The sequence below is a fragment of the Aethalodelphis obliquidens genome, unplaced genomic scaffold (assembly GCF_003676395.1).
Source record: "Aethalodelphis obliquidens isolate GAN/ISIS:26980383/991018 unplaced genomic scaffold, ASM367639v1 scaffold55, whole genome shotgun sequence".
NCBI lineage: Eukaryota > Metazoa > Chordata > Mammalia > Artiodactyla > Delphinidae > Aethalodelphis > Aethalodelphis obliquidens.
In genome coordinates, this window is record NW_020837999.1 from 1,373,711 (window position 1) to 1,397,267 (window position 23,557).

General features: G+C 34.9%; 1 protein-coding gene across 11 annotated transcripts in view; it reads right to left on the minus strand.

Annotated features, from left to right (window-relative positions):
* Positions 1 to 1,182: 1,182 nt before the first annotated feature.
* The window catches only part of TOR1AIP1 (torsin 1A interacting protein 1), a 51,765-nt gene continuing 29,390 nt past the window's right edge, over positions 1,183 to 23,557 (minus strand). For 5 of the 11 annotated variants that reach the window (XM_027086159.1, XM_027086164.1, XM_027086162.1 and 2 more), the window contains 9 exons: positions 19,231 to 19,272; positions 18,094 to 18,180; positions 15,544 to 15,600; positions 13,182 to 13,223; positions 12,582 to 12,650; positions 11,724 to 11,744; positions 6,517 to 6,561; positions 6,103 to 6,159; positions 1,183 to 3,724 (listed from right to left, as the gene is read on the minus strand). In XM_027086159.1, coding sequence (XP_026941960.1) covers positions 2,937 to 3,724; positions 6,103 to 6,159; positions 6,517 to 6,561; positions 11,724 to 11,744; positions 12,582 to 12,650; positions 13,182 to 13,223; positions 15,544 to 15,600; positions 18,094 to 18,180; positions 19,231 to 19,272 — 1,208 coding nt within the window. In that variant the 3' untranslated portion in view covers positions 1,183 to 2,936. The remainder of the gene's footprint in view (positions 3,725 to 6,102; positions 6,160 to 6,516; positions 6,562 to 11,723; positions 11,745 to 12,581; positions 12,651 to 13,181; positions 13,224 to 15,543; positions 15,601 to 18,093; positions 18,181 to 19,230; positions 19,273 to 23,557) is intronic. The other 6 variants (XM_027086169.1, XM_027086168.1, XM_027086163.1 and 3 more) reach the window with 3 other exon arrangements.

Sequence of the window (23,557 nt, forward strand, 5' to 3'; positions counted from 1 at the left end):
AGAGGTTTCTCCCTGTTCATACTCAGGTGATGGGCTATATTTCCCCTACCATCCAGAAGAACCTGCAAGCCCACCAGGACTTCTCTGAATCCAGGCCAAAGATAGGTTTAAGGCAGGACTTGCCTCTTTTTCCAAGTCAATGGCCGTCAATGGAAGACTTAGTTTGGTTTCCCAGACCCAGGACTCACACCTTCATCCCAGGTGGCTAATGCCAGTAGAATCTTCATACCATAAGATTTGACTCTGTGGCCTTGATAAGGACAATGTAGAAGAATAGTCCACTGTTTTTTTTGCAATCGATGAGAAATGCTTCCTCATATTGACAACACAAAGGCCACTTTCAGAAGACCTAAGGTCACAGGCAAATTGGGCTTTATATCTTTAGTGTAGGTATTAACTATGCAAACCTTTTCTAAGTTTCACTTCTCTTCGTAGAATGAAAATCAGGTTTATTTCCTATCATGGAGGACTGGAGGTTTAGAAAACCTCCTTAAGAGTAATATAAGTAAGTCATTAAGAGAAGGGAAGCAGATTAAGTTTTTAGAAATTTGTAAGGTCAGTTTTGCACTGTGGTTTTCCCTGGGCCAATGTTGTCACCCAAAGTCACAATGTGCCTAATTCCTAGAGGCCCAAGTTCCTATTTTCAAGCCGATGATTTATTAAATTTTCCCCTCCAAACGGATTATGGTAACATGAACAAAACAAAATGTTTTAGGCATCAATGATATAAAATACAGATGTCCGTGAGCATGCACTTTCAATGGGGGCAAAAAACTCTTATTCTTCAGGTATATAAAGCATAAAAATATGCAGTCCATAAACAGATGTAGAGTATATATGCAGTATTAAAATTTCATGGGAGTAGATGATTAGAAAACAAAAATCTAAAAAGGTTCTTTAGAGAGGTGAGAATGAAAAATTTGAGAAACATGGTGTGGATTCTTTTGCCAAGTGGGGAATACCTAAACTAATTCCATTTTAGTGATAATTCAAAATCCCTGGATGAAACAGAAAATCACACTGATTATATTTCCTACCAGTGTACTTGTGAGTGGCTGCAATTCTTTGTTTGCCCTTTGTTTCTCCTAGCAGGAGTCGCTAAAATTGTTCAAGTGTAAAGAAAACTCTAGGAATAATTTCTTTTAAAGGTATATGAATCATTAAGTTTATGACACACAAGAGTACAAACCAAGAAAGTAAATTTATTTAAATTACTAAAATAGCTTTTAAAGTCATTTACAGATCAGCTGCTACAATTATTTTTCTTGATATAAGTAATATTAATTACTTTAAAGTTATTTTGGTCAATGAAACATTTAAAAAAACATGTTTCTCCATATAATATATATAGGTATAAAATAAGTCTTTTCAAAAACTCTTGTTTTAGAATCCTCTATAAATCAGAATATTTGACTTCTGACAGTCAGGAACAAATTACAATAAGGGGTATAAATTTATGAATACTGGTAGTCCTAGTGGGAAGAAACGAGACTGTACTCTACCACCAGTCATGGGATCCTTAAAAGGTAAATGATGAAGCCACTGACAGGCTCTAGTATTCTAAAAACAATATTTTCATTTAAAGGTTTGTAGACAATAAAAAAATAAAGTGGATCCAGAATTTTAAGCTTCTAAGAAAACCAAAGCAGTTGACGGATGAGAAAGCTGTTAGTGATGCTAGGTTAAAACTGAAATTCTATAGTAGTACAGTAATGTACAGTAGTACATTTTAACATTCTTCATATATGGTAAACTTCACTTTCTTTTTCGCTTGAGGCACTCTTAGTAGAATTTATCACGTGCATTGTAAATCTTTATTCTTGTTACAAGAGTGTCATTAAAGGACTCAGAATGCAACAAGTAGACATGCAGAAAATCAAATCCTTCTTCAACAGCCCAGGAGAGCTGGTTAACAAATGGTTTACCAATTCCTGAAATTGTATTTCTTAACAAAACTTTCAGGACATGACCAAAATAAATGGCTCTGAACTTACCCATTCTTAAGAGCCAAGTGAACAAATATACTAAAGCTCATCATATACATGCTTCAAAATCTCTGGGAGGAATAAAAATTTCTTAAACGAAAAAAAAGGACATGTGAGAAACAAGTCCCAACAGAATTCACTGAGAATGCAGTTCATATAACTATGTTTGACTAACCCTAAGCCTCAGTGGCTTTCTTTTTGGCCACGTGGGGCGGCTTGCAGGATCTTAGTTCCCTGACCAGGGATCAAACCTGGGCCCTCGGCATTGAAAGTGTGGAGTCCTAACCACTGGACCGCCAGGGAATTCCCTCAGTGGCTTATTTTAACATTTCACCTTGAAGACTTTTTCCCCCCTTTCTCTCCCCATTCCATAACTTTTCCCATGTCTCCTTCTCCTTGCCCTCCAAAATCAAAGGAAAAAACCAAAAACCAAAAATCCCAAACACACACTCGGATGGTCTTTCATTATTTTTGTTCCTATAAGCAGAAGCTGACTACGGAATTCACATCTAAACGATGTAGAAGAGGACAAAAGGGAAAACCCACAGTTATGTTCAGGGAGCTGTCTTACTAATAACTCGACAAACTGTGAAAAAAATCTAAGTTAAAAAATTGGGCGGATTCATAGGAAGGAGCCTAATCCCTCCCACTGGTCATACCATAGCAATAATGATTCAACCCAGAATCTAAGCAGATCCTCTATGGGACTGCATATAATTTACAGTCCTCAGATATCATTAACACAGATCTCAATGGAAACAAGGAAACAATTCTCTCAAAAAACAGATAATTAGGTTGAATAAACGATTTAGATATTCCACGTTTACTTAAGAACTTAACCTCCTTTAAAAAGAAACCAGTTCTTTCAAAAAGAGCTCTGGATCCTGTCTATGGTTAGAAAGTTTGAAAAATTCTCAGAACTTGAGACATGATTTTCTCTTCTGTCTCCTCTTATAAGCAGATGCCCCTTTTCAGGTCATTTTCAGGTTGTACTGGCAGGACTAAGTGAGAAATACGGCTCCAGAGCCCACTCAGTTTGTCTGGGTCCATATGTTTGTAGGAGTTGGGTGTATCAGAGTTGGTGAACTTGAGTTTGAGGAAATCCCTCACTTTTTCTTCAATTTCCTTTAGGCCTAGACTGGTTCCAAGTGTCTCCTCCTCTAACAAGACAGTTAGGACTAAGGCTACATCTTTGAAGGCTGCATTTTCATGATCACAATACTTATAGAAGATCAAAGTAGAGCCTGCAGGCAGTGACTCAAAGCGGTGGACCACAGCTGCATTCTGGCCATTTCGGAATCCGTTGCTCAGTTCCTCATCTACCTCTCGTTTGACAAGATCACTGTCTTGAGTTGCTTTGCCCGTCCCATCAATCCGGATTGCAGGAACACTTTGGAAGGAAGAATAGGCATCGGCAATTTTTTCACTCAGACACTTGAGTGCTTCTTCAGCATCTCGGGCAGCAGTGAGCAGCAAGATAGCAGGCTGAGGCCGAGGGTGGGAGCTATTAAGATGTTTTTCCAGGAATGTTAGGCTCCTTTTCCACAGCTTCTCATCTTGACCTTGGTACTTATTCATAAGTTGTTTCATCTGGTTCTGGAACTCTTGAACAGCAGTGGTTTCTGCTTCAGGAGTACAAGTGTACAAAAAACACCCAATGAGAAGAGCAGCTATCAGAACAAGGGGCCACCACCACTTCACCTTGACAAAAGATGCACTTTGGGGTTGTCCAGTCACTTCTGCTCAGGAAAAAAAGAAATGATAGACACAAATATTATTTTCTTAGATTCAAGAGCAAGTGACTTTTAAAGCCAATATTAATCTTTATAAACATTAGATAAGAGAGGAAGGAATTTAAAGAAGGGAGCTGATAATTTACTTTCTTAAAGAAATAATTTAGCACATGTGTTTTAAGTTACTTGTATGAGTATGCACATGTCTCTTCAATGTCAAAATGATAAAGAGACTTAGAGGAAAAAGTAGAATTTAAGTATATGTAATGGCATGTGCAAGTCAGAAAGAACACAATTTATAAAGCAAAACTATTATTACTACTGCTAATATTTGGGAGGTAAACAATATTAAAAGACACTTTACAAAATAGTTTTAAATTTAGAAACTAACATGGATTATTATCCAAGGTGGAATGTTTATGTATCTAAAGGAATAAAGAAAAGGATGCATTATAAGTGAAATCTTCCATATAATAGCTAGCTGTCCCTTTAATTGCACTGATGCCTATCTTTTGCTGTATGCAAGTTAACACTGGTAAAACTTAGTTTGCAATTCATTCCTAATTATTACTGGCAATGATGATATGAATTTACATTTACCTAGCGCTTTTCAGTTTAAGCACTTTCTCATATACCACATCATTTAATAATTTAATATGACAGCAACAGTATTTTTACACTTCCTATTTATTGACTGCTTTAGACTAATAATTGTACCATGGACACTCTAGAGCAACAGTTCTCAAAGTGTGACTGGTGGGGTATCTCAAGATCTCTTCAAGGGGGTCCTTGAGGTTAAAACTATTCTCCCGACACTAAGATCTTATTTGCCTTTTTCCACCATATTGACATCTGCACTGATGGTGTAAAAAGCCATGGTAGGAAAAATAACTGATGCTTTAGATGAATCACAGGGCAGTAGCACCAAACTAGGACTGTCTTTGTATTCTTCATGGCCATGTATTCCAGGTTATCAGTTTCACTTAAGGACATCCTTCATGAAGCATTTAAAAGAATTTATCTTATTAGAACTCAACCTTGAGTAGAAATCTTAACATTCTATGTGAAGAAATGGGACATATATACAAAGCACTTCTGCTACATAGAACAGTATATGGCTGTCTCAAAGAAAAGAACTTTGTGCAACTGAGTTGTGAGCTGAAATAGTGCTTTTTTCATAGAATTTTTACTTGAAAAGACAAGTGACAAACTGGTTAGTCAGACTTTCATATTTGGGACACTTTTTCTGGAAAACAAACAATGTGAGCCTGTTGTTTTCAAGAAAACAACTGACTGGGACTTCCCTGGTGGCTCAGCGGTTAAGAATCCGCCTGCCAATGCAGGGGACGCGGGTTCAATTCCTGGTCTGGGAAGATCCCACACGCCACGGAGCAACTAAGCCCGTGCGCCACAACTACTGAGCCTGCGCTCTACAGCCCGTGAGCCACAACTACTGAAGCCTGTGCACCCAGAGCCCATTCTCTGCAACAAAGAGAAGCCACCGCAATGAGAAGCCTGTGCACTGTAATGAAGAGTAGCTCCCGCTCACCGCAACTAGAGAAAGCCTGTGCGCAGCAAAGAAGACCCAATGCAGCCAAAAATAAATTAATAAATAAATTTAAAAAAACCCAAAATCGCCAATATATTTTAACAGTTTGAATACAGAAGCAGAATGAAACTCCAGCTCCATTTTATTAAGCCAGGCATTAGAGATCAGAGAAAATACAAAGCAATCTACCACTCTCCTTACTAAATTATTTAAAAATAACTAACAAACATTAAAATTTTTTTTTACAATTTTAATCTCTAGGTAAATATGGACAGGTATAACTCATATATATTTTTTTAAGTCTCTTTTTAAAAAAGGTCTCTGGGGTTCTTATTAATTTTGCTAGTAGAAAGTGGTATTGAGACCAAAGAATCTGAGAATCACTGTTACTTTCTTAGTACTCTTTCAAGATAATAAAAAGGCTTAGAGAACTAAAGAAACTTGCCCCAAGGCTATACAGAAGGTAAGTGGTCCAAACTAATTCAAATTCAGGTCTGTGAACTCTAAAAAACTATGGTATTCCCATTATGTCATGCTATGTGCATCTTTCTTTTGACAACAAGGTTCACTTGGTTAACAGTATTAGTTGCTTTACTTGTTAACTTTCACTTTTGGTCTTATGGATAATAAAGTAAAGGGGAAAGCCAGATGTTTTTTCACACAGTTTGTCCTTAAAGACTTTTACTGCTGGTAAAATATATACTTTTTCTTTTGAAGTACTTAAAATATCATTCTTCAAATAGCATGAAGTTCTTTGGTGTCAAAAAAATTAAAAAATCATTATGTTCACCAATTTTAGAGACTCGTTTAATGAAAGCTGAATAGACAAACTTACGTTGGCTGGAGGCTGATGGAGATTGGTTTCCAAGCTCTGATTTCTGAACACCGTCATCTAATGATAGAAGTAATAAAGACTATCAATTTATGTTTCATAATTTCAGTATTTCCAACAGAAAAAGAGAATACAAATTTCACCAAGAGAAAATAAGGCAGAGATCTGTCAGAAACAGAAGAAAAAGCAGAAGATTCAAGTGTCTATTAGATTGACAGCTGCTTGAGACACAAGATTGGTTTCTTTCATAATTAATGTAATGGTCGAGTACAAAGCATACTCTTAACACATTAGTTTTGTGAGAAAGCCTTGAAGAACTTGACCCAAATTATTTAATGGGAGTGGTGAAACTTCTGGGACAAAGTTAAGAGGACAAAGAAAATAAGCACAACTATAATAAAAGGAAACAAATGATACCATCTGAAAAATTGCCATATATCAAACGCTCGCCTGGTGATGATGCTGTAAAGAGGGAAAGAAGGACAAAATATGATTATGGATTACTGAGCTCTCTGGATAAGGGGTTTTAAGGTAAAACTCAATCTTAATCTTCTCTAATTTCTACCTCAATCTGATTCAAATACGTCCTCTGGTGCTTCTGACCATTTCAAATATCAGTAATATTTTAGAAATTACACTGAAAAACTTTTCACCATTTCTGGTAATAGACAAGTAATTGTTTTAGCTTTGTGGTTAAACAACAGATTTCAAAAATAATTTTCCCACAACTCCATCAAATCTCTATTTCCATCATACTTTAGAAAACAAATGAAAAGCTCTTTCCTTTTCCTCTCCGTCCTCCTTGGCATAGCCATCTAAGAGAGAGGAAATGGAACGACAGGGTTCAGGAAGCGAAGAGGCTGAGTTACTCATCTGTATGATCTACATTACCAATACTGTCATCTAGCACTTGCCTGGAGTTTTATAACTTTATGTGTATAAGTGATCTTCCTAGTATTTATCAACAGTTTTCATTTGAGAAACACTGGACTAAACTGGAGGAATAAAATTAGCATTGCTGATTTATTTATTTTATATATATTTTTACAGAAATAGCCTTATTTCTGGTCATATGACAAAAAACCTCAAATGAAACAAAATGACATCAACCTTAACTCTAAAGGCATATTGTTTTGCAATTACTAGGTTAGTCTAGGAAATGGCATCATTTAGAAGCTTCAAAGTTAGGTAACCAAAGTTAAAACTGTCTTACTAAAAAAAAAAAATTTCCATCAGATAATGTTTATCTTAAATACCTCATTCCATGGTTGCAAAGATCAAATGATATAATATATGAAAATGCTGTGAAGTGCATGATGATATTAATAATGGAGAACAGCTAAATAACAGTTATTATGAAACATATGTAACATTCATATAACTCATAAGAACATAAAATTAAGAAAACAAAATTAACACAAACAAAATTAAGAAAAACTCCCATTTACAATAGCATCAGAAGAATAAAATATTTAGGAATAAGAGTAACCAAGGAGGTAAAAGCATTATACACTGAAACCTCTAAAACACTGATGAAAGGAATTAAAGCAGACACAAGTAAATGGAAAGACACCCCATGGTCATGGAATGGAGAATTAATATTCTTAAAATGTCCATGCTACCGAAAGCAATCTACAGGTTCAGTGCAATCTGTATCAAAATTCCAATGGCATTTTTTACAGAAACAGAAAACAATCCTAAAATTCATATGGAACCACAAAAGACCCCAAATTTGAAAGGCCAAAACAACTTTGAGTAAGAAGAACAAAACTGGAGGCATCACACTTTCTGATTTCAAAATATATCACAAAGCTAGAATAATCAAAACATTATGATACTGCCATAAATACAGACATATAGACCAATGGAAGAGAATAGAAAGTCAGAAATAAACCCATGAAGATATAGTCAACTGATCCTCAACAAGGGTGTCAAGACTACACAATAGCAAAAGGATAGTCTCTTCAGTAAATGGTACTGGGGAAACTGGATATCCACATACAAAGAATGAAATTGGACCCTTATACCACATACAAAAATCGACTCAAAATGGATGAAAGACTTAAATTAGGAATTGAAACAATAAAACTCCCAGAAGAAACATGGGGAAAAAGCTTCTTGAAGTTGGCCTTGACAATGATTTCTTGGATATAACAACAAAAGCATGGACAACAAAAGTAAAAATAGACCATGGGATTACATCAAACTTAAAAAGCACATGACTTATGTGATCAAAATCACAATGAGAAATCACCTCACATTATCAAATGTATTGTGGCTATTATCGAAAAAACAAAAGTGCAAGGTATGTGGAGAGGATGTGGAGGAAAGAGAATCCCTGTACACTGTTGGTGGGAATATAAATTGGTGCAGTCACTATGGAAAAGAATTATGGAGGTTCCCCAAAAGGTTAAAAATGGACTACCATATGATCCAGCAATCCCACTTTTGGATATATATCCAAAGGAACAGAAATTACGACCTTGGAGAGATATCTGCACACCCATGTTCATTGCAGTAATATTCACAATAGCCGAAACAGGGAAGCAAACTAAATGTCCATTGACAAATTAATGGATAAAGAAAATGTGATGTATTTATACATATACATGTATTCACACACATACACACACAATGGAATTATTATTCAGCTTTAAAAAAGAAGGAAATCTTGCCACTCTGGACAACATGGAGAACATTATCCTAATGAAATAAGTCAGATACAGATATGCAAATGCTTCATACTATCATTTATATGAGGAACCTAGTCAAATTCATAGAAACAGGTGGTTTCCAGGGCCTGGGGGAGGGGGAAATCAGGAGATATCAGTCAAAGGGTACACAGTTTCAGTTAAATGAGATGAAAAAATTCTAGAAATCTACTGTAGAGCATAGTACCTATATTTATTGTCCTATATATTAAAAATTTGCTACGAGGGTAGATCTTAAGTGTTCTTATCACACACATAATAATAAATAAAGAGGGTGGGAGAAAACTTTTGGAGGTGATGGATATGTTCACGGCATAGACTATGGTGATGGTTTCACAGGTATATACTTATCTCCAAACTCATCAAGTTGTATACAGTAAATACGTAAGTTGTATACATTAAATGCATGTCAATCACAGATGAATTGATAAAGAAGATGTGGTATATATATAATCAATGGAATATTAACCATAGAAGTGGATGAAATAATGCCATTTGCAGCAACACAGATGGACCTAGAGATTATCATACTAAGCGAAGTAAGTCAGAGAAAGACAAATACCATATGACATCACTCATATGTGGATTCTAAAATATGACATAAATGAACATATCTATGAAACAGAAACAGACTCACAGACACAGAGAACACACTTGTGGTTGCCAAGAAGGTGGGGGTAGGGGAGGAATGGACTGGGAGTTTGGGATTAGCAGATGCAAACTATTATATATAGGATGGATAAACAACAAGGTCCTATTGTATAGTACAGGGAACTATATTCAATATGCTGTGACAACCCATAATGGAAAAGAATATGAAAAGTAATATATATATGAATAACTGAATCGCTTTGCCATACAGCAGAAATTAACACAACATTGTAAATCAACTATACTTTAACAAAATATTTTAAAAACCAAAATGAATGTATGTCAATCATACTTCAATAGTTTAACCTACAGTTAAAGAGTATGTGAAACAATTTAGAAAATAAATCCATCAAGATAATGTTTATCTTGAATACTTTAATCCATGGTTGCAAAGATCAAATGAGACAATACATAAAATGTTAAGTGCTCTTCTATGATGATTTTAATGATATAGAATAGATAAGTAACAGTTATTATATACCATATGAAACATTTATATAATTTGAAGAACTCAAACTTAGTAGGGTATATATACTGCTGAGGCAACACACTAAAAGGTAAACTTTATCCTCATTAAAAATATTTTTAGAGACAGTAATAAAAATTCCGTTAAAAAAGATCTTTTTAAAAAGATAAAGCTCAGAGTTTTTCTAGTATGAAGAGTATGGTAACAATCAATCACTCTATAAAGTCAAAAGCAGAGGGCATGAATCTTTCATAGTTATTACTACTGATTATTACACAATATATTGTTAACAATAAATAAGCATTAATTATTTATGTGGTACATTTAGACTTAAAAATTGTGTTCACATATATAATAAGCTCATTAGAATAACCTAGTTATAGGCACTATTGTCCCAACTTTAAAGTTAAGAAAATTGAGGTTCACAAAGTTTAAGAGACTTTACCAAGATGACTCAATTAGTAGAAGATCTGGGACTGGAACCCAATAGCTCTAACTCCAAACTCTCCTCTTTTCTCTACACCACTTTTAGAGACAGGTTCCAAAGCATGTATATTAATGAAGCACAGACTCAGAGGCCTGACTGTTTTATCATCTGGGACACAGCAAAAGTATAGACAGTGGTTCTATCTTTCCCCAAAGATCTGGATACCTGCAGAAACCTGAACTGGGACCTGTCTACCCAGAGAACTGGTACTAACATAGGGTGATAATGATCTGAAATCCAGGTTCTTGAACACCTAAATCTAAAAATGAATTTTTTTTTCTCACTGAAGCAGGCAGAAGTGTATAGTTAAGACAATAAGATATGAAACTTGGAATGCCAAGGAAAAGTTTTTTTCAAATGATGTTAGATTGAAGAGAAATCTATAAGGCTGTTTGGAAGTCACTGCAATCTTCTACTCTGACTGAAAATTCTTTCTTCCTGCAATCGTCTACTCTGATTGAAAATTCTTTCTTCTTATCTTAAAGTCCTTCTGTGGTCAAAAATCTAAAAAATTTTGTTACCTGAACCCGAATGTGCAAATTTCTGCTATATAGTTTCTCTTTAACTCTGGAAGTTCTGTATATATGGTAGATGTCTATCAACCAGTATACAACTATTTAAGCCATAACAAATATACAAACTTAAGACAAAATAGGAATACAGAGAAAATACTATAAATAAGCTATCAATTTAGCAACCATAAAGATCTATTTCTACATTCCAGCTAGACCTTCAATATAATGATTTTCCCTTCTGCATTGCATTTGTACAGTGTCTTAACAGAGGACAATGCAAACATTTTTTGACAACAATATGTACTACACTTCACTTTTCTGGAAGTAATTTATCTGCTATTAGTTACCCAGAATATATAGTTAAGAACTAATAACATCATAAAACTCTGAGCTTTTCATAGTATATACACTTAAACTCGTGCAGTTTTGCTTCCAAGAGTAATTCTTAGATCTTCAGAATGTTTTAATTTTTGATATTGGCTATAACCATAATCTTAAAAAGCTGAATTAATATTTGGTTTCCTAACTATAATAGGTCAAGAAGAACAAATTTTAAGAGGAAATGGTCTTCTAATAGCAAGTATATACAGCAATAAGAAATGACAGCCAGGGAATTCCCTGGCGGTCCAGTGGTTAGGACTCTGCGCGCTCACTGCTGAGGGCCCTGGTTCGATCCCTGGTTGGGGAACTAAGATCCCACAAGCTGCGAAGCATGGTCAAAAAAAAATAACAGCCAACAATAAGGCGAGGGCAAAAAGTTATTTCAGTTTTAGACAGCTGAAGAACTCACTTACGTGTACGGTAATACTTCACTGCTGGGGAAAAAATGAATTGCAACCATTACTACTTTACTGATAGAAAAACAAAGCCACAGAGGTTATCTTGTCCAATTACAGTTAGTTATTTTGTGAGCAAGAGCTATATGATGGGGATTTTTATATTATCTAAATAAAAGTAAGGGACACCTGATGACCTCAAGACCTACTGTGGCTACAGGAATAAGGAAGGGATAGAGGTTAAAGGTCACTTAAGGCATGGCATGGATTTTTTTATACAGTCAAGGTTTAATGTGGACACACTGCTATAGAAATTATGATAGACACTGAATTCAAAGTACGTTTTATCGCACCTATTTATTTCTTCAATATTTCTTAAATTCTATGACATTTAATCCATCCTAAACCCAAACATGAAAATACAATTTGAGGATTTCAGCATTTATACCTTAAAATAATGGGTATGCAAAGCTGCTCTAAGTGGTTATTTATATAACGGTAAACAACTGTTAAAAATAAAAACAGGCACTATCAAAAGATTAGAATTTCATTTTCATGTGCAGATTGTACTGCTGCTAGACAGAACTGACAATTTGTCAAGTACAGACCTATCATCCACTGGTTTTCTCACACCATGATTCTACATTCTACACCCAGTCCATCTCCTGCCAGTCCAAGTAGATGGAAATAACTAAACTAGCAATCATAAATGTCCTTTATTAATGAGATCACAAGCAACCCAAATGCTTATCTGATGAACTAAACAGTTTTATATGTTAAATAGTCAAAAAAACAGCAAATAAACTTAAAATTACTTCAATAACAGGTAGCAATTTTAAAATTTCTTCAATAACAGGTAGAGATTTATCAACTTACTTTGCATCCTAGTCCTTATTCTTGTGGTTTTTTCAACCCATTCCTGAGGATTTTTTTGATATCCCGAGCCTGAGACAGATATATATATCAAGATATCGTTTCACATACTTTGAAAATGTATACTATACCTCAGTGTTATAAGGTAAATTTATCAGAAAGGCAAAACAAATTTGGCGAGGGAAACAACCAAAGCAATAGGTTCAAAAGTAAAAGATAATGTCAAAGGATCACATCAGTGAGGATGAGTTACTTCCCACAGCAAAAAAGGCAGCAAATAAATACATAATCCCCTAATAGACAAAACTATGTACAAGTCCTTTGCTATGGTCTATGACTGCATTTATTAACACTTGAACTTCATTAACACTTTGGTGTTAATTAAGAAGAAAAAGGTTAACCATTTACTTTTGTAAATAAATTATTTTCAGTAAAGTAGTCCTAAACACATTTCTACATCACAGAGTACCAATATTACATATAGTATCAATCTGTGGTGGATTAAAAGGCAAAGAGGGTAAAATGACTTTGAATTCTATTCAAATTTTTGTTGGCTAGTAAGACTGGGTTGATAGATAAAAGAATAGACAACCAACCACTTACTTAGCACTAATGGTTGCTTATCAAAAGCTGTGAAGTCGGGACCTGAAACAGAGAACAGAGATAAGGTCATAGAAAATAAAGAATGGAAATAAAAACAATGAAGATGTTGCATAAACATTTTACTTGTTTACTACTGACACCAAAAACAAAAACAATCAAACCTTTCTTTCATCAGTCCCAAACATATACAATATATATGTATTTTCCCTTTTCTAAACTTCAAAATGTTCAGGAATTGGATAATAAGAAGCCAGCTTTAAGAGCAACACCATCAAAATAAAAGCTAAATGTACTGAATGCTTACCAGGTACCAAGTATAATTTTATCAACTCTCACACTTTATGTGGTAGATACTATTATTCCTATTTTACAAATAAGTAAACTGAAATTGATAATTTTCTCCAAGATTACATATGTAAAAGGTAGTAGGACTGAGATATAAACCCAGGCAGTTCATATATAACGGTATATACTATATAAGCAAATTTGTGAACACTGCAAAGCAGTTATGCAGTGTAAGATGCTACTTCATGTTTTGGGATGGTATTTAAGGACAACTATAAAATGATACAATGGGATAATTAGAAAATGTTATTACAAACAATTATAACATGGTAAATTTGCAAATCTGCCCTGAAGAAACAAGTTACTTCTAGCTACTGATACAAGTACCAATATAAATTTATGTTCGACTTATTTTCTGACTAAAAATGCAGTATGTGCTGGCTGTAACAGAAATACACCATTCTAGAAATGCATAACCTAAAAATTCATTAATATCTATTAAGTGCCTATTACGTGCAAAACATTGTAGGAAAACCGTGGTGAATAAGACAGATAGATGTATATTCCAGATTTGTTTTCAGTCTACACTAACAAAGAACTTTTTAAAAAACTAGACACACTTTTTTGTATTGTTTATCACTGACTCTGTGAAGTAACTTTTTAAAAACACCTTTGCTTTAGGGCTGCATCTTAGAATCAGTGCTATGACACAGTTTAACTGGATGGTTTTCTTTCTCAGTAATACATAAAAGCAATGGCATTTTAGATTCAAGGAAATATATACCTAATTGTATACAAACAACTCATTTTCCATAACTGAAAAGTATACCATTGCATAAGTATAGCATAATTAATATAGGGACACACATTTCAGAGCTTCCAAAGATCAAAGATTTAGAATAACAAAGCGCAAACATATAAGATAATCCAGAGAGTAATTTTCCATAAATGACTGATTTTTGTTTCACCTGCTTTTGTTTGTCTCAGTTTTAATTCCAAACCCAGAACCTACTAAAAACTAAAAAAAAAATATATATATATATACACACATATATAAAGTGGAATTCTATGAACACAGTGATTAGAAAACAGATTTCCAAAGACTTTTTCTTTAAAAATAGTCTCATATTTTTAAAATGGTATTGTGGAAGGAAAAAAAAGTTCTTGAAGATTTTACATTCCAGGATATTTCTGGCTGACTGATAATTAATTTGAATTCTGGGACTTGATTTAAAAATGGAAAAAGAAAAAACAGTGTAATTTCTGCTTAACCTAAGAGATACATATCCATTGTAGATAATCTGCAAACTATAGAAAAAAAGTAAACGAAAAATATCAACAATTCTACCATCCTGAACAAACACTGTTAGCATTTTAGCATACTACTTCCCATTCTTTTCATGTGTGTTACATTTTCTCAATATTTTATTATGAAAATTTTCAAAGCTGTAAGCTGGGCTGTAAGACTTTTATATACACACCAACTAACTTACCATTAACTTTTTACTTTACCTGATTTACCACTTATTTATTCATCCTTCCAAACTTTCGCAACACAGTTTAAATCATACCATATAAGTAGGTTCAAACTACTACAATCAACAAATTTATATTGCAAATGAGGACATTCAACAAATCAAAGAAGGCAGTAGTTTTTTTTTTTTTTTTAACCCGGTGCGGGCCTCTCACTGTTGTGGCCTCTCCCGTTGCGGAGCACAGGCTCCGGACACGCAGACTCAGTGGCCATGGCTCCCAGGCCCAGCCGCTCTGCGGCATGTGGGATCTTCCCAGACTGGGGCACAAACCCGTGTCCCCTGCATCGGCAGGCAGACTCTCAACCTCTGCGCCACCAGGGAAGCCCTTTGTTTTTTTTTTAATTCAAAATCAAGGTTGGGTACAGAGGTGATTAACTCAAGAAGCAAATTCAAGATGCAAGATGAGGGTTTTTTTAGCATTCACTATACCTCTTTTTCAACATTTTACATTAAACTGCAAAAGAACATCTTCAAAAATAAGAATAGCATTTGACCACACCCACAGGTAGACTTTTAAGAGTAAAAATCATGGTTTTACTTACTTTGTGATGACTGCCAAAATGATTCTGGATATTGACTTGATGATCTGGTGGTTTGGTCTAAAAACAAAAAAGAAATATAGTATACTATAAAGCATATTTAACTTTCTAAGTGCACATTTAACCAGAGAATGATGAATAATCAAAAGAGCAAGAATATTCAGATAAACCCCAGGGAATTCAACACTTGAATGTATAATTTATTTTAAAAAATAGTTTCTAAAGGGTCAAGTTATGTCTAAAAAATTAATTATCTGTCTTTTCTTTTTAAAGAGAAAAAAAGATATAGGGCATGGCATGAGGTAAAGAAGATAATGAAACCTTTGAGCTGGGGAAAATCTTGAAAGTTTACAATAATGGATCTTCTGGAAATCATTACTATCCATTTTGTCTTAAATTCTTCTTGCAAGTGGTCGATATGTTATGTATTTTAGCCTTCCCTTCTTAAAAATCTTAATTTTTTTTCATTTAAAAGTGGAATTTATAACAAAGTATGTCTAAAAGCAGTCAGACTGCTATCTTGGAGGCAAAAGCATTTGACACAACCAGGTGGTGGTTAAGTATTTTTGTTGGTGTACTCCTCTAAAAAAATTTTGAGCATCTATCTCCAAAATATATTTTTAATATTATATACAAGCATTACTAAAATAATATATTAACTAATGTGTTGTATATATTATAAAACAAACTAAAATAGACATTTTAAATGGATGAAATAAAAGCTGTATATAACTAAATTCTAGTATTTTCCTCCTGCACTCCAGTGGACCTTCTAGTACCTCTTCGGTAATAACTGGCCCAGAAGACAATCTAGAAAGATCAGTATTCTTCTGAATATGCCTCACATCTTTGTTCTTTAGCTAGAGTTTTCTTCTGTATGGGGTATGCATGCTTCAATGAGAATTTATTAGAATTCAAAAGGGATCACAGAGCCTGGGGTTTATGTAGCATCAAAGAGCCACACTGGTAGCAATGGCATCAAGCTACTGGCTATATGATTCATGACTTAATTAGTCTCTAATTTTTAGAGCTGTATGTATGCATATATGAAAACTAACAACAGCACTCAATTTGAGTGTTTACTATGTGCTAGGTACTCTCTAAGTAATTAAACCTCACAACAACCCAGATGAGGGAATTGAGGAACAGAGAAGTTAAGCAACTGCCTGAGGGCACAAACCTAGTAGTGGAAGAGTGAAACCCAGTGAAACTCCAGAGCCCAAGATCTTAACCACTAGGCTACAGTGTTGCATATCTCCTTTGGGATTTCTGTATCAAGAAAGAATGGTGAGGGACTTCCCTGGTGGTCCAGTGGTTAAGACTCTGAGCTCCCAATGCAGGGGGCCCGGGCTCGATCCCTGGTCAGGGAACTAGATCCCGCATGCTGCAACTAAAGATCCCACATGCGGCAATAAAGATCCTGTGTACCGCAACTAAGACCTGGCATAACCAAATAAATAAATAAATATTAAAAAAAAAACAAAGAAAGAATGGGGAAAAATGAGGAAGGGTGGGAAATATGTAGAATAAATGCCCATAAACCAGCTTCTGAGCTTATTTTTAAAATGGAATGATTTAGTAAAACATAGGAATTACAGAAATTCTCAAAAGGTGGTGAGGGGTAAGTAGAGACTTACTCTATAATGTAACTAAAATATAAAATTATTTATTATTTCCACTGTTTACAAATTTAATCAGCACCCTCATAAGTCTCAAGTTGGTATTTTTTTTCTCTTCAGTCAGTTCTTTCCTTGAATAAACTTAAACATCAATTCACAGGAACAATCAGAAATTGTTATTGCTAACTGGATGTGAATTTGAACAAATCAGAGATAAAAGGAGTAATCTAAGTTTATTAAAACTTCCTAAAAGCTAACTAATACTCCTGATAGTGTAGTGAGTCAATGCCAGTGTGATCAGTTTCTCTATAAACATTTTTTTTTAATTTTTAATTTAATTTTTAATTATTTATTTTTGGTTGCATTGGGTCTTCGTTGCTGCACGTGGGCTTTCTCTAGTTGCGGCGAGCGGGGGCTACTCTGTGTTGTGGTGCACAGGTTTCTCACTGCAGTGGCTTCTCTTGTTGCAGAGCATGGGCTCTAGGTGCGCGGGCTTCAGTAGTTGTGGCATGTGGGCTCAGTAGTTGTGGCTCGCGGGCTTAGTTGCTCTGCGGCATGTGGGATCTTCCCGGAGCAGGGCTCAAACCAGTGTCCCCTGCATTGGCAGGCAGATTCTTAACCACTGCGCCACCAGGGAAGTCTCTCTATTAAATTTTTTAAAAAATCACAAATAACTCTTCTTTTGAGCACAAAAATATTTTATGTTCCATAAACAACAAAGCAAGGTAAAAGTGATTTGTTTGTTTAGATATTACATTACTAATCAGATGTATACATGGAATCAGTAATTTTAAAAAATGTTTAAAAGCACACAGCTTTTTAAAAAGTAGTTTTAATAAATTCTTTAAAAAAGCAAATTCACAGAATACCTTTATACTTTAACTAAAAATACAGCTCCTAAGATAAGAGTCATATGTACATAAAGCAACGTTACCTCCAGACTCAACAGAATCCCCGGATCTGACCTTAACAACCGTAACATCACTGTCAGAACTGTCTTGATCATTTTCCTCCGTTTCCCCTAAAAAGAAATAAAAATATACTAGTATAGTCTTTATTCTAAGGCTCTAAAGATCTGGATTAAAAAATAAAAACAAGTAATTCAACATTAAAATGAAACCTTTTAAATAATCGGATATAGAATTGCTATTTATTATGCTTACTATCCTGAGTCACAAAGGTCTAAATAAGCTAAAATTGAGCTCATTTATTTTATTTTCTCTGAGGTAAATAATTATATCCGAAACGAATATTCAGTAAGATTATATTCTGAGGCTTTAATGTAGAGTTGAAAAGTAAACAAATGAACATTAAATAGAAGAAAAGTTTTAACTTATGGGGAGGAAAAGTACATATAGTTAGTGTATAAATTCAGACAAGATTAGTATATGCATGCATATGTGTTTGCATATATGTGCGTGTGTTTGCAAACAGGGTGTGGATACATACACCCATACACAAACATTTCTGTATGCAGGTGACTAATCTCAGATTATGGTGAACTTAAAAATGGACTAAATTTTACCGTACTATTCAAACATAGACTGGTTATGAGAATTTGAAAACTGATTATTTGAATACCATAATCAAAGGCCAGCACATGCCAGAAACAGAAAATATTAGCTTTGCTTAAATTAACTCAAACAGACAAAAGATGCTTAAAATGCACAGGAAGGGGGCTTCCCTGGTGGCGCAGTTGTTGAGAGTCCACCTGCCAATGCAGGGAACACGGGTTCGTGCCCCGGTCCGGGAAGATCCCACATGTCGAGGAACGGCTGGGCCTGTGAGCCATGAGTCGCTGAGCCTGCGGGTCCGGAGCCTGTGCTCCGCAACGGGAGAGGCCACAACAGTGAGAGGCCCTCGTACCAAAAAAAAAAAAAAAAAAAAAAATGCACAGAAAGGCTACCATTCTATCCTATTTTACCTTCCATTTAACAGTTCAGATAATCATGAATTTTTTTTTCCAAAAAGACACTATTTTCTGCTCTCTCTCTTAAGTACTTAGCAAAATTGCTTCTAATCTTAACAAAAAGATTTAGAATATATTGCATGATATTTTAAGAGAAAATACCTTCTTCTGAGAAATTGATCTTCTGTTGGACACTGGTGGCTTCTAGAAGAGAGAAGCATACATGCTGTATGTAACATCATAAGCCAAAGCTCAGGAATAAATAAGAGCATTTAATTTAGGGAAGTGAACATTACATCACACCAATTAAACTTTTTTTGTTAAATTATAAAAAAAAGAATCAATTAATTCCCTTTACATTATTTCAGGAATAAGTCTGCTACAAACTAGAATCAGAAAGAGTTTACTGTTCCTTCACCCAGAGGTCTGTTTGTATTATAAAATGTAACCTTTGTTTGCAGAAAACATGAAACTCCATGTTGATAAATACAGTCCCTATAGGTTTACTGTATTCTTATTCTCATATCTGCTAGATTCCCTATACTCTTTTGAAAAGCCAACCACACCAATAGAGTTGAAAAACCAGTTCTTTAATGAATCAGTGCATCCAAAGAGGATGTAAGAAAGGTAAAGAAACTCTCCTAGTTCCAGCAGGTCCACATACACCACTATTTCTAAGAGCCAGAGAATCTGGACAAAGATAAACGAGCAAAATGTGTCAAACAAATGCAGTATTTTTACATCGGCTATTCTGACTTTTATTTTTGTATTTCTGGCTGTGCCCCGCAGCTTATGGTACCTTAGTTCCCCGACCAGGGATTGAACCCAGACCCTTGGCAGTGGAAGCGCAGAGTCCTAACCACTGGACCGCCAGGGAATTCTGTGATTTTTTTTTTTTTTAATAAAGGAAGATATACCCAAATGCAAGCATTGCACAATTGGGCTAAAATACTGCTGAATTATCATATGAGAAGTAGTATGTTCCACAAAGCTGAAAACTTGTGTTTGCTTTCAGATTTTCTTCTATTGATTTTAACCCCCATTTGCGTTACAAAAGAAAAAAAAAACTGTACTGTAGAAAGCAACTACCAAAACATTATATGGTGAATTTGGAAATACTTTTTAAAAATCAGTTTAATTAGATGGTATAATACTAGTCAAACTACTCTTAATAGTGGCAAGTGCAAATCAGTATTTGCCAACATTTCTGCTATAAAACTAATTAACCCTGAGAAAATTGCTAGTAATACTATGCTACTCTTTCCTTAGAAAGACTGTCTTTTCAGTTTATCTTTTTCCTCCAAGCAGAAAAATGGAAAGTCAAACTTGTCTTAGTGCTATTCCCTTAAAATTTGTTAATATTTCCATTCACATAAAAAGGTATTGTTCCCTTTTTGAAGTTTTGTTTTCTAAGTGCATAACTATTACAGTATTTCTTTTTTGGACAGCTGTTTTGCTTTATTCATTTATACAACTATTCACATAGCATGCAAAAAAAATTTTTTCTTAAGAGTCAATGGTCATGTCTTAGTTATTATTTTAATAATAGTAAGTCCTTAATATTTTCATGTTGCTAGTTAGTTTTCAAAAAACTTCATGTCTGTTTTCTGATTCCCATAATGTCATAAGGGAATACTATCATAGAGATAAGGCTCAAAGATACTAAGTGACTTGTCTAAGGGTGTCAGGACTAACAAGTGACAAAAAAGGACTTGAATACAGACTCTTCTGATTCCTAGTCTACTACCCTTCTACCACTGCATCAATTTTGTTCATAATGGCACATAGTAAGCACTCAGTAATTTGTTTAAATTTATTTTTAAATTCATTTTTAAAATTCATTTTTAAAAGCAGTTTAAGATTCATGAAACTGAAGGGGAGAGAGATTTCCCATATGCTCCCTGTGCCCAGACATGCATAGTCTTCCCCATTACCAACATTCCTATCAGAGTGATACATTTGTCACAACTGATGAACCTGTACAGACACATCGTAATCACCCAAAGACCATAATTTACATAACAGCTCAATCTTGATGTTGTACCTTCTATGGGTTTAGACAAATGTATAATGACATGTATCCACTATTATGATATCAGAGTATTTTCACTGTCCTAGAAATCTTCTGTGCTCTACCTATATTCATTGCTCCCCCATCTCCCACCCCCACCCCAAACCCTTGGCAATCACTGATCTTTTTATTGTCTCACGAGTTTTGCCTTTTCCAGGATATCATATAAATGGAATCATACAGTATGTAGCCTCTTCATATTGGCTTCTTTCACTTAGTAAGATTCACTTAAGGTTCCTCCATGTCTCTTCATGGCTTGATAGCTCTTAACACAATAATATCCCATTGTCTGGATGTTTATTTATCCACTCACCCATGGAAGGACATCTTGGTTGTTTCCAAGTTTTGGCAATTATGAATAAAGCTGCCATATGTGTGTGTAGGTTTGTGTGTGGACATAAGTTTTCAACCCTTTTGGGTAAATATCAAGGAATGTGATTGCTGGACTGTATGGTAAGAGTATGTTTAGTTTTGTAAGAAACTGTAAAACAAACTTCAAAGTGGTTGGACCATCTTACGTTCCCAACAGCAATGAATAGGATTTCCTGTTGCTTCACATCCACATAAGCATTTGGTGTTGTTAGTGTAGGTATGTAGTGGTATCTTGTTTTCAATTGCATTTCCCTGATGACATAAAATGTAGAGCAACTTTTCAAACGTTTATTTGCCACCTGTATATCTTCTTTGGTGAGGTGTCTATTACGGACTTCAACCCATTTTTAAATCAAGTTGTTTTCTTATTGTTGAGTTTTAAGAGTTCTTTGTATATTTTGGATAATAGTCCTTTCTCAAATAAGTCATTTGCAAATATTTGCTCACAATCTGTGGCTTGCCTTCTCATTCCCTTGACATTGTCTTTTGCTGAGCAGAAGTTATAATTCTAACAAAGTTCGGCTTATCAGTTATTTCTTTCATGGATAATGCCTTTGGTTTATACCTAAAAAGGCATCATCATACCCAAGGTCATCTAGATTTTTCTCCTATGTAATCTTCTAGGAGTTTTATAGTTTTGTGTTTACACTTAGGTCTATGATCTATTTTGAGTTAATTTTTGTGAAAGGTGTTAAGGTCTGTGTTCAGATTCTTTTTTTTTTTTTTGCATGTGAATGTCCAGTTGTCCCAGTACCATTTGTTGAAAAGACTCTCTGTTCCATTGTACTGCCTTTGCTCCTTTGTCAAAGATCAGTTGACTATATGTGGGTCTACTTACGGGCTCTTTACTCTGTTCCAATGATCTACTTGTCTATTCTTTTTTTTTTATTATTATTTTTTATTTTTTTTGCGGTACGCAGGCCTCTCACTGCTGTGGCCTCTCCCGTTGCGGAGCACAGGCTCCGGACGCGCAGGCTCAGCGGCCATGGCTCACGGGCTCAGCCGCTCCACGGCATGTGGGATCTTCCTGGACCGGGGAACGAACCCGCGTCCCCTGCATCGGCAGGCGGACTCTCAACCACTGCGCCACCAGGGAAGCCCCTTGTCTATTCTTTTGACAATACCACATTGTCTCAATTACTGTAGCTTTAGGTTTAGTTTAGCTTGAGGCTGAGTACTGTCCTACTTTATTCTTCCAATATTGAGTTAGCTATTCCGGGTCTTTTGTTTCTCCATACAAACTTTAGGACTAATTTGTTGATATCTATGAATTAACTTGCTGGGATTTTGACTGGTGTTGCACTGAATCTACAGATTAAGTTGGGAAGAAATGACACCTTGACAATATTGAATCCTCCTATCCATAAACATGGAATATCTCCCCATTTATTTAGCAGTTCTTTGATTTCATTCATCAAAGTTTTGTAGTTTTTTTCATATAGACCTTGTACATGTTTTGTTAGATTTATATCTAAGTATTACATGTTGGGGTATGCTAATGGTAATTATATTGTGTTTTTATTTTCAAGTATCTCTTGTTCACTACTGGTATATAAGACAGTGCTTGACTTTTGTATATTAACCTTGTATCCTACAACTTTGCATAACTGCGTAAGTTCCAGAAGGTTTTTTTGTCCATTCTCTTGGATTTTCTACGTAGACAATCATGTCATCTGTGAATAAAGACAGTTTTATTTCTTCCTTCCCAATCTGTATACCTTTTATTTCCTTTGTCTTATTGCATTAGCTAGAACTTCCAGCACAATATTGAAAACTGGTGAGCAAGGACATCCTTGCCTTGTACCTGATGTTAGTACAAAAGCTTCCAGTTTCTTACCATTATTACACATGTTAGCTGTAGTTTCTGTAGACAGTTTATCAAGCTGACAAAGTTTATCTCTATTCCTAACTGAGGATTTTTATAATGAATGGGTGTTGGACTCTATCAAATGTTGTTTTCTGCATCTATTGATATGATCATATGATTTTTCCTTAGTCTGTTGATGTGTTGGATTATATGAATTGATTTTCAAATGTTAAACCAGC